Source organism: Leucoraja erinacea, chromosome 32 (assembly GCF_028641065.1).
Source record: "Leucoraja erinacea ecotype New England chromosome 32, Leri_hhj_1, whole genome shotgun sequence".
Taxonomy (NCBI): domain Eukaryota; kingdom Metazoa; phylum Chordata; class Chondrichthyes; order Rajiformes; family Rajidae; genus Leucoraja; species Leucoraja erinaceus.
Genome location: NC_073408.1, coordinates 9507967 through 9520141, shown reverse-complemented (window position 1 = coordinate 9520141; position 12175 = coordinate 9507967). Strand labels below are relative to the sequence as shown.

Sequence of the window (12175 nt, the reverse complement as noted above, 5' to 3'; positions counted from 1 at the left end):
TATACACCTCTATAAGGTCAACCCTCATCATCCTGCACTCCAAGGAATAGAGTCCTTGCCTGCTCAATCTCTCCCTGTACCTCAGGCCCTCAAGTCCTGGCAACATCCTCGCAACTCCAGCTTAACAACATCTGTGGGATGTGGGAAGAAACCCGGAAAACCCCAGGGAGAATGTGCAAACATCAAACCGGGGGCCCACTGGAGTTAAGGCAATTGCATCAGGGTGCCACCAAACTACAAAGATTAAAATTACATCTCTGGTTCAATCTATAGATTGCTGATGGAAGATCTGGAACTGAGACAGGAACGTCTCAACCCTGACTCTAGAATCACAAAGAACCATCTAGAATGAGACCATTCAGCCCAACACTCCTGGGCTATCTCTATGAAAGAGCTGTCCAGTTTGCTCCTTTGTTTGGAGGAGCCAAGCCAAGAGTTTTGTTTTTACAAAGATTCAAATTACTTCTGAAAGTTATTCCATCTCTTCCAGGAAGCGTGACATGACTCACTGCTTAAAAAAATAAGTTTCATATTACCTTTAATTTTTGTGTTGTCCTTTTTTCTTTCAATTATGAAGTGTGACTGTAAAGGAGCGGGGATTGCCGAGGAAGACCTGATAAAGATATACAAGATTACAAGGGGCAGAGATAAGAAGGGCATTGAGAAACTTTAGAAATGTTTAAAACCAAAGGACGCAGATTTAAGGTGATTCAGATTCAGATTCAACTTTCATTGTCATTGTCAGTGTACAGTACAGAGACAACGAAATGCAGTGATGGGGAGGAAGTTAAGACGGGAGTGTAGAAATTCTCCCCCCACCTCGAGAGAACGGTTGCAATCTGAACACACTTCCTGAGGAGGGGGTGGAGGCAGACACTATCACTGTGGTTTCATTGTAGCTGCAAGGCTATGGACCTGCGGCTGGTAAAAGGAATTAATTTAGAGTGGGCACCTGATGGTCGGTGTGCTCTGGAAGGTCTGGTTCAGTGTTTTATGATTATATTACTCCAAGCCGCCTTGAAGCTGTGTTTCAGATTTAATTCTGTACCTTTTCATACCTCTCCCCTGACTCTCGGACTGAAGAAGGATCTTGACCTGAAACATCTATTCCTTTTCTCCAGAGATGCTGCCTGAACTGCTGAGTTACTCCAGCAATAACCAAAAATCTGTAGCCTCCTTTTACTCTGGTATTTAATTTAATTTGCATGTTTAATCAATAATGTTTTATTGTTAATGTTTAATATTTTAGGTGTCATTCCTAACTGTCACTTGTGAGCGGAGCACCAAGGCAAATTCCTTGGATGTGAATACTTGGCCAATAAACTTATTCATTATTATTCATTTTTGATTTTGTGTCTATCTTCGGTGTAAACCAGCATCTGCAGTTCCATCCCTGACAGAGGAAAAAGTTTATTTTCAATTACTCTCTTAAATCCTTGTCTGATTACACCACTGTCCAGCCATTCCATCCAAATTCCACTAACTCACTAACTAGAGCCATGGTGTAGCAAGTTGTGCTGCTGTCCTCATCAATCCTCTTGGTCATCTCGTCAAAATCTCAATTAAATTTGTGAGATGCAAATCCCCATCTACAAGGCCACGCCACCCAATCAGTCCTTGACTTTCAAAACAGAGGCTCATCCTGTTTTTCAGAATCCCTTCCAGTAACATCTCAACCAGACGTTAGGCTCACCGGCTTGTTTTTGCAGCCCTTCTTAAATAAACACACCCTCCAGTCTTACTGCACCTCACCTGTGGCTTAGGAAGATATTTAAATTAAAAGCCTGAAGAAGGGTCCCGACCCAAAATGTCACCCATTCCTTCTATCCAGAGATACTGTCTGTCCCGCTGAGTTACTCCAGCATTTTGTGTCTATCGTCAGTGTAAACCAGCATCTGCAGTTCCTTCCTACATATTAAAGTCTCTGCCTGGGTGACTGGCAAAAACCAGCATTTTTTTCCCTCGCTACCCACCTGATTAGGATAAACCATGTCTCATCCACCTTTACGCACCTCAAGACCACCAATACCTTCTCTCTCTCATAACAACAATATGTTTCAAGACTGCCTGAAGGCGCTATAGGTGCATCAAATCCAGGACAAACAGACTCAGGAATAGTTGCTTTCCGAGAATTATATCTACTATAAATTCAAATTCACACATGCACTGACTACACCGCCCAACACGGACTTCCATCTGTATATATGTATATATGTATGTAGCGCCGCAGAATTTGTGCACCTATCCCCCCCACCCCCCCATCTCCTGTTTTTTGTTTTTTCCGTTTCTTGTTTTTTGTGCTAAATTGTATGTATGCACTGAGTACGAGCAGCTTTCAGTTTCACTGTACATGTATAGTGACAATAAATGGCATATATATATGAACCATGGTCTCAGAAATAGCCATGTGTTACTTGGGCTAGGAAAAAAAAGTTGAGAACGGGCATGACACAAAGTGCTGGAGAAACTCCGCGGGTCAGGCAGCATCCGTGGAGGGAAGAGACAGACGACGTTTCGGGTAGGGACCCTTCTTCAGATGATGTTGAGAAGGGGCCTGGTGAGAAGGGTCCCCATGCAACAAACACCCCACTCCAGGAAGTGGCGGCCCCTCAAAACACAGCATCTGACTGCTTGAAACTTGAGATAAAAAGTGAATCCTTGAATGTTTAGTACTCAAGTGTCACCTTATTCGTGTACAGATGGTCAGGGAGAGGGAGAGTGAAAAAGAGAAGAAAGTCAGAAATATAGAGAGAAAGAGAGAGACTGAAAGAGCGAGGGACAGAAAGAGGGGGGCAAAGACAGTCAAAACAGATAGAGTGACAAACACACACACACACACAAAACGGAAGAAAGACACACTTATACAAAGGCAGATTTCAAAATATATCTCAAAGGCCCACAGTTACTCACTGTGATATTTAAGAAATAAACTTCTCAGTGATGTAACTTTGCTTGCGCCTGCACTAATTTCTCCCTCGTTTACCTTACAGTAGTAGTTCATTTATCGCCCTCACACCGGCAGATTACATAACCATCGGGAAAGGAAAGCTCTTCCAAAAACACAAACATTTGCAATAAGCGAGCGCAGCCATTTAAACCTACCGCTGGCACCGCTCTGCACACTGACCCTTCAGCACTCACTAACCCGCAACGATGCCGCTCATTGGGACGATGTCGGCATCAGCCAGGCTTGTTCTTAGCTCTAGACCAATAATGCAGCCTCCACAATTCAATGGGCTGGTCTCAGCGAAGCAGCAGCTCTGCACTTATGTCATTTCCTCCCTGCATGTGAGTTTCAAGTGGCATTTCGTGTTGGATTGCAGGGTGCAATCGAGGGGCAGAGACAGGGACAGGGACAGGGTCAGGGACAGGGACAGATCAGTTGTTGTGGCTGAAGTCCCCTCTCTGCTCCGTGTCTCTGGTTCATGAGAACGCCGTCTGTAACCACAGAATGTTTCAATTGAGATTCTTCCCTCTGCAGGCGGGTTAACGATTTGCAAGGACCAACACGGAGAAACATGTCTGACGTCGGGTCTCGACCCGAAACGTCGCCCTTTCCTTTGCTCCAGAGATGCTGCCTGACCCGCTGAGTTATTCCAGTTTTTTGTGCCTTCTGTAGAAACAAAGAACTGCAGATGCGGCTAATGTTTGTGTTAAATTTTTATCGTGTATTGCGTGTTCTTTCTCATTGTACCGCTGCTGACAAATTCATTTCACTTGCACTTTATGTGCAATGTGACAAATAAAACCGTATTGTATTGTATTGTAAACAAAAGGACACCAAGTGCTGGAGTAACTCAGCTAGTCAGGTCAGGTGACCCGAAATGCCACCTATCCATGTTCTCCGGGGAGATGCTGCCTGACCTGCTGCTCTCTCACAGCGCCACACCCCGGTTCGATCCTCATCCCGGGTGCTGTCTGTGTGGAGTTTGCACGTTCTCCCATTGATGACCGTATGGGTTTGTTCCGCTTTCATCCCATATAATAAAGATGTGTGGGTATGTAGGTTAATGGGCCTCTGTAAGTGTGTAGGGAGTGGATGAAAATTAGGTTAACATTTAAGGTCATGTGATAGTAGAATTAGGCCATTCGGCCCATCCAATCATGGCTGATCTATCTCTCCCTCCTAACCCCATTCTCCTGCCTTTTCTCCATATCCTCTGACACCTGTACTAATCAAGAATCCATCTATCTCTGCCTTAAAAATATCAACTGACTTGGCCCCCACAGTCTTCTGTGGCAAAGAATTCCACAGATTCACCACCCTCTGACTAAAGAACTAGCGTGATTATGGTCAGCATGGACTAGGTGGGCCGAAGGGCCTGCTGCCATGATGGTTGTATCTTTAAACTCAACGAACAAATCAAACAAAAAAAAAATTGCAAAAGCTGGAAATCTAAACAAAGGCTCCTGGGACTTGAAACTTTCACTTGTGCAACACACAAAGTGCTGGAAGAGCTCAGTGGGTCAGGCAGCATCTGTGGAGGGAATGGACAGGCGGCATTTCGGGTCAAGACCCTTCTTTCCACAGATCACGAGGGCTGATGGGTATTTCTCCATTTACTGTTTTTATATTAATTATTGATGTTAGAGGTTTCAGCAAACATTTTTTTAAATCATTTGTAGATTATGGATTTTATTAGTTGTGCTGACAATATTTGGCCATCCCAAATTGACCAGGCCAGTAAAAGTCAACAATGTTGGTAGGCTGGTGGGAGAAGACTCGATAGGCCAAAGGGTCTGTTTCCATGCAGTATCTCCTAAGTCTAAATATATGCCCTCAAAGTTCCGAATCACCTCGCATTCTGTCCTGCAACATGAATACATCCTGGTCAGCACTGAGTCCTCTGTTTAAAAATATTCTGTCGGTGAACTTCGATCCCACCACGGCAAGAGAACAGTCCTGAACTATTGTCTACCTCATTGATGACCCTCAGACTATCTTTGATCGGACTTTACTGGCTTTACCTTGCACTAAACGTTATTCCCATATCATGTATCTATACACTGTAAATGGCTCGATTGTAATCATGTATCATCTTTCCACTGACTGGTTAGCACCCTGCAAAAGCTTTTCACTGTAGCTCGGTGCACGTGATACTGAACTAAACTGAACCAAAATGTTTCAATCCAATCATAAATCTGGGAGTTAGGATGGGATAGTGTGTAGCATTGTCCTTGTTTTTTTGTCCTGTAATGGGAGGTTCAGGAGGTGGGGGGGGGGGGGGGGGGGGGGGGGGGGGGGGGGGGGGGGGGAGGGAGGGGGACACCCTGTAACATTGCCTATCCACTCCCTCCACATTTGCTTCCTGGCCCAACAGGTTACTCCAGCACTTTGTGTTTTGCTCTAGATTCCAGCATCGGCCGTTCCTTGTACATCGATAATTTCACTCACGTCAACAGCAACTGGCTTGTTGAACTCAGGGAGTGAATCAAACAGCCATCATCACCTATTTTCTCCAGTCTACTTTGCATTATGTACTGTCAAAATAAACAACACCATCGGATCAAATTTCTTGGCACAATTATTTAAAAGTATTCATAGAAACGAAATATAATAAAGACAAGAGCCCAGAGTATAAATAGTCATTTTATTAGTAATATGTTAACAGATATTTCTTACAGAAAGTAACATATAGTCCAACAAACCGTCACTGGTGTAAATATTCATTCACAACTTTGGACATTACATCTTTGATTTGCATAAACATTATTAATATATGACCCGTGTGTTGACTTTAGTTCTGTTCAAAAATCAGCCTGCCAGTCAAGTCTTTTGCACGTGCAATAGAAACAGAATAAGCCATGGAAAGGAAAAATATTTGGTTCATTCACTAAAGTAAAGCATTCTTTAAAGCATTTTAAATGTGTTCGAATTTGGCTCAAATCCTCCCACCACCTTCCTTTCTCTCTTTTAAAGACACTGCCTTCTCTGATAAATATTCCAGAAATCCCACCACCCCACCACCAGCCAACCTGAGCATCCATTGATCTTCAGCGGATTATTTAACTGTGGTTTGTCCCACTTTCATGGTCAATTTCTTTTGGATACCAAATCACAAGGGTTTTCTAGCCTGTGCTATTGAACATTGATTGGGGACAGGGTCACGGGTTGGGTTTTTTCAGTTCCCCTTTCTGCCAACCCTTAAAGGTACCGCTGAAATCAACACCCGTACTCCAGTTTCTCAAATCTTAGCAAATTATTGCACTCACACCAAGGGTCAAACCTGGGTAAATCCTACCTGCAGATCACTAGATGTGGGCAGGTGCCCTTAGCCAGTGAGAGCAGAACAAAACAAAACCAGTGCTAACGCTAATGAACCTCTTCAGCATTTCATCTCAGAAACAGAAACTTTAAAGTTCATGAGATTTCGTTCTAGGAGCAGAATGAGACCATTCGGCCCATCAAGTCTACTCCGTGATTCAATCACGGCTGATCTATCTTTCCCTCTCAACCCCATTGTCCTGCCTTCTCCCCATAACCCTTGACACACTAATCATGACATTTTAAACTAAATCCTAAATCTTTAATCAAAAATATTGTTTTACATTTTAACTAGGAAGAGAAGTTAATGTTTCGAGTTGGATTCTTCCATTTTTACTGAAAGATCCACTAAACTTGTTAACCAGCTTTGCTTTGACAGACTTGCACATACAATCATCTATTAGTTGCTAAGCTGTTCAGTCAAACACTTAACTTACCTGCAAATTTGATCTAAGCACTTTTAATGAAGAGCTTTCACTGCTAGCCAAGCTTCAACTGAGGAGTTGGAGGCAGGACCGAGCTTCTTGGCTCTAGGTCTCTTGATCAGCAAACAATGTCAATTCACTTAGTAAAGTCTCTTTAAAGATGAGAGGAAACAGATCCCCCAATAAAGGCTGGGTAATATTCCCAGAAAGATAGCGAGTGGAAGATAGGTACATACACATTCTGCACAGAAAATCGTCCTCAGTCACTTGATTGATAGAAGAATTCTACAGTCCACCTGTCTGAAGAAGGGTCTCGACCCAAAACGTCACCTATTCCTTTTCTCCAGAGATACTGCCTGACCCGCTGAGTTACTCCAGTTTTTTGTGTCTATCTTTTTGACTATAACATTGTCACGTTATATTCTTTAATAAAAGAGCACCGGAAATTTTGTCTTGCTTTCCCATTTCCATTTGGATTAAGTGGCTTCGGATGAAAGTCACCATGCATTTTTTGTTTAGATGTTTGATTCTTGCTAATTGTCATTTCCTTTGTCTCTTCGTCTCTCAGTGAAAGGTGTTGGTGATGGCCAGCTTCCATATGTCATGATTGCAAAAGCCACTTCAAATGGTGCTCGAACAGCTCAATGCCAAAAGTCCACAGCATTAATTTCCGAGTGGATTGTACAGCATAAATGGGTCTTGTCAACGTGCTGAATTCTTTGACATCCTTGCAGACAGTTTAGCTCTATTTACACGTTTATATATGGCAGTTAAATTTTACAATTGCATTGATTCGGCAAATACAAAAGAGGTAGCTTCCCTCTCGCCCGGCTTGCACTAGAAATGTTTCAAATCCACAAAGAACACTTAAATGATCAATTTTTGCATTAACGTTTCTGAAATACATTCTTCAAAATTTAATAAAATTATAAAGTAATACTTTAATGGAGAGGATCAAATGGGTTGAAATGTTGCAGTAATGAATGAAGGAGTATCTTTCATGATGATTAGACTTTGTCTTGCATTAAATGTTATTCACAATATTCCTTTTATCATGTACCTGTACATGATGGCTCAATTGTAATCATGCATTGTCCCTCTGCTGACTGGTTAACACACAACAAAAGCTTATCACTGTATCTCAGTACACGTGGCAATCAACTAAAGTCAAACTCAAAGGTCAAACGCAGGCCCTTTCTCTTTCCACCAAGATCCTTCCCGACCTGAAACGTAACCTATCCATGTTCTCCAGAGATGGTGCCTGACCCGTTGAATTACTCCAGCGCTTTGTGTATTTTATTTTCCTCTAATATTAATTCTATATTTATGAAACTTTGAGTATGACTTCTGTAGTGCCATGAATTCCAACCTTTCTTTGTGTCCTTGCCTGCCGACTTCGAATGTTGTAGTGCACAAGATTTAACTTCAGAGGAATAGGGCATGTGAGGCATTGGTACCAGCCACACATGGTGATGAAGGAAAGGTGTCTGAAGGGTGGGTGCAGTATTGTGTCCAAACATAGGGCAGGTTGACACAGAGCATTGCATGTACCAATCAAGATTACTGAATACTGTGTGGAGTGCAATAGTTCCCTGAGCTACTGGAGTCATTCAAGATTCACAAAGAAGAGAACAAGTTAAAGTTGTACAACTTAAATATATACCTTTGGGTAGATTTACATCTGTTGATGACAAAGCATCTGAATTATAGAATAGAATTAGAGACATTACTGCACAGGAGGAAGCTATTCATCCAGGAAGCCAACTCTAATCACTGTAGAACAATCCATTCAACCCTATTCTCTTGTTCCCTCCTCATTGTTCTTCAAATGATTCTTTCTTAAACACCTAACAAGCTTCCCTTTGAAAGCCCTGAGATTGTAATTCCACCAGGCATGGGGAATGGGCCCGTTTTATATCACTCCGTGCACTTTGCCCCTCAAGTCCTTCAATCATCCCCCAATGAGTTCAGCTTCTCTCTGTAGTCCCACTTAAATCCTCCAAGATCCAGCCCATCCATCACATCACACTGCCTTCTATTTGCTCCATGGAGATTAGCACCAGCTACCTAACTTTCACCTTGTAGTTGAAATCTCCCATCCCTGAAGACATTCTGGCCAATCTGCTCTGCACTCAAGACCTTCCTCATGTGGTGATCAGATCCGGACTCAATGCATTGATTGCCAGCTAATTGTTTTTCCCCCATGTTATGCAGCCTCCTCGAACGAGTGGGCTTTGTGTGGTCTATAAAAACACAGGAGCTGGGAAACAGGAGTGAAAGGATCACTGTCAAAGTGTCACCATATTTCAACGGCCTTGCTTTTTACTTTTATTCTCAATGCTCCGATGAGCAGACTTCAGGGTTTTACAACCAAATAAATGAAACCAAATGTACCAAATGCCGGAGAGAAAAATAGAGATTTGTAACTGCTGTTAAAGATTTTTGTTCAGTGGAAAAAGACAAAGATGAATAAATCCTAATCATAATGTTGACCATTGTGAACTGTGCAAGCCTGCAATAGGGACACTGCTCTTTTTTAAGAGTCAAACTCAAGTGTATTGAAATTAAATTTATAAAACTGTACACTCTCCCACACCATAGTCAGCCACACAGATTTCAAAGTGCCAAAAGGCCAGGAACACCTCGACCATAAAATACTGCAATACCAGGATAACAGTTTTGCAATGTTATTGTCTATAGTACAGTGTAAGGACATTGCCCGAAGTTTTTTCATGCTTCATGGAGATGTCACATTATGATTACTGGAAGTTGATCGAACTGTAAGCTTTCTGGGCCCATAAGTCACAATGAGATGATTAGTGTCCCCTGGGACTATGGTAGCATTAAACGTAGGAGACAAATGAAGCAATTCAAAATGATAAGCACTGCAATTCATTTGAACATCTGGATGCAGTGCAGCACAGCTACACAACATGGGAGTTTCTCTCAGTTAAAACATTCCTAAAAAAAATGTATTCTGTTAAGATGCTGTGGTGTGGGGGAGAAGAAAGACATATAATAACTGAGGAAGTAAATCTCTAGATACCAAAAATAAAATAAAAACCATAACACCAATACAAAATTCAGTAAAAATTATTAACACTACATTTTTTTTAAATGTTTTATACTTTCAAGATTGTATCTTTTTAAATATATTTTTGAACTGTCAAAAAAGTTAGAGACTTTCCACAATGCCTGTAATTATAATATTTAAAGCCTAGTTTATAATGCCTTGCTTCCGTATTTAAACTTACAGTTATTATAATTTAACAAAACGTGCTACTAGTGGACATGCTCAAGGTGACAGATTAAAGCGTACATTATTCTACAAAAACTGTGCTTATTAAACAGTCTGGTTCTAAAATCAAATTTCTGCTTTGTATCTTTTAAAATAAGATCTACCTCACGGTTCACAAGCGGGGCTTTTTCAACAGTTTGTTGGTGCACAAATCTGACATTGTCATTGTGCAGAAGGCCAAAGCTGAGTTGCTTCTTTAAATAAGTTGTTTTCCTTGACAAACCATCGTACGCATGGGGTGAGAATTAATCAAAATCCAATAGCAAAACTAGACAGGCAAAAATAAAAATCTGACAACCAAACGGCCCGTCAGAAGCCATCTTGATGTTTGATGATTTTTGTTTTTAAAGATTACTGTTCAGGCTATGCAGCCGTGATGTAGACTTCAGCCATTCTGAGCCACATGAGAATAGGTCCAGTTCACAGACTGGATGCCGCAAAATATCCATTTGTTTGCAATTCCCTTTCTATCTTTCAGATTTGACTTTGTAACGCAGGACAAGGTAGGCCATCAAACGCAAAACAACAAAAAAGATACCCAGGACTATGAAGTCCAAGTAAAGCTTTGCGTCTTGCACATCCAACTCTTGCAGAATTTTCTTTGGTTCCTTATAAGGACAGAACTCAGAATTGCAGGTCAGGTTTTTTCTGTCCAGTCCATAGATTGACAAGATGACACCCTCAAAGCCGTACCTGTTTCAGAATAAACAAATCAAATTGTAACTCTTGCAGAATGAGTTGTGTTCTGAAGGGCTTTGTTGTCCATATTAGACTTAGAATTCTCCATTACCCACAAAGAATGCATTCAACTCAATATTATCCCAAGAGATGCACATACATTCCATCAAGAGAATTTCACCAAGGGCGGCACGGTGGTACAGCGGTAGAGTTGCTGCCTTACGGCACCAGAGACCCGGGTTCGATCCTGACTACAGGTGCAGTCTGCACGGAGTTTGTACGATTTCCCCATGACTTGTGTGGGTTTTCCTCGGGTGCTCCCGTTTCCTCCCACACTCCAAAGAAGTACAGGCTTGTAGGTTAAATTGGCTTCGGTAAACAATGTAAATCGTCCTTAGCGTGTAGGATAGTGCTCGTGTGCGGGGATCACCGGTCAGTGCGGATTTAGTGGGCCTAAGGGCCTGCTTCCATGCTGTATCTCTAAACCAAACTAAACTAAAATGATGGCAATATATGCCATATTAACCTTATATATTTGTATCACACCGATGCCAATACCCGAGAGAAAGAGTTAAGACAAGGGATAAACTAACAGGATTAGGTAAAGAATGTTGGAAAAGGCTGTTGTAAAATTTTCAGGATCTGGGCCTTGTGACAAGGCCTGCATTTATTGCCTGTACATAATTGCCCTTGAAAAGGTGACAGTGAGCCACCTTCTTAACCCATTCCAGTCCTTCTGGTTTAACCTGAGTGGTGTATACACGCCATCACAAGATGTGTGTACTTACTGTTCAGTATTCATATCTATGGAATGTCTTTCCTGGTCTCAGGATCTCCTGAAGTGCTTTAAGGGTCTGTCCCACTTGGCGATTTTTTTCGGCAACTGCCGGCGTCATATCAGTGTCGTGAAAAGATTTTGAACATTTCAAAACCCAGCGGCGACAATAAAATGTTGCGGCACTTGAAAAAACACAGCGCGTCAAACGTGATCACACCGCACCACGCCGCGTATATCTCGGTGACCTGGTACGTCAGTCAATGATGCCGGCAGTCGTTGAAAATTTCGGCAAGAGGGACTGGTGATTACCTGTCCATTACCTGTGTTCACTCTTTGTGACTCAGACCCACAACCTCTCTGGAAACATGCAACCGACCCGTACAGCTGGCACTTTGGGGGATAAGTTTCAGTGTCAAGGCAGCAGGATCGAAGCTTGAAAGTTGAGCAGGGAAAGTTTGAGCTTGGGAGCTGCAGCAGGGGGAAAGAAAGGCACAGTGACGCAATGGTGTTGCTGCTGCCTAACGACGCCAGAGACCTGGCTTTGATCCTGACTACCGGTGCTGTCTGTGTGGAGTTTGTACGCTTGCCCCATGACCGCGCTGGGTGCTCCGGTTTCCTCCCACATTCGGTTAATTGGCTTCTGTAAAATGCGCCTAGTTCGTAGGGTGCAAAACTGGGATAACATAGAACGAGGGTAAGGATGATCATTGGTCAGCACAGACTCAGTGGGC

At 42.4% G+C, this 12175-nt stretch overlaps 2 protein-coding genes across 7 annotated transcripts in view; both read right to left on the bottom strand.

Moving 5' to 3' along the window:
• rnf214 (ring finger protein 214) overlaps nt 1–3269 on the bottom strand; it is a 37717-nt gene extending 34448 nt beyond the window's left edge. For 2 of the 5 annotated variants that reach the window (XM_055660697.1, XM_055660693.1), the window contains exons 1-2: nt 2984–3136; nt 537–613 (exon numbers count right to left, since the gene is read on the bottom strand). The gene's annotated coding sequence lies outside the window, so the exon portion shown is untranslated. Of the gene's footprint in view, nt 1–536; nt 614–2910 lie in introns of all 5 variants that reach the window. The other 3 variants (XM_055660696.1, XM_055660694.1, XM_055660695.1) reach the window with 3 other exon arrangements.
• A 2313-nt stretch (nt 3270–5582) lies between these two features.
• Nucleotides 5583–12175, bottom strand: part of abcg4a (ATP-binding cassette, sub-family G (WHITE), member 4a) — a 106014-nt gene continuing 99421 nt past the window's right edge. For both annotated transcript variants that reach the window (XM_055660690.1, XM_055660691.1), the window contains exon 15: nt 5583–10681. In XM_055660690.1, coding sequence (XP_055516665.1) covers nt 10456–10681 — 226 coding nt within the window. In that variant the 3' untranslated portion in view covers nt 5583–10455. The remainder of the gene's footprint in view (nt 10682–12175) is intronic.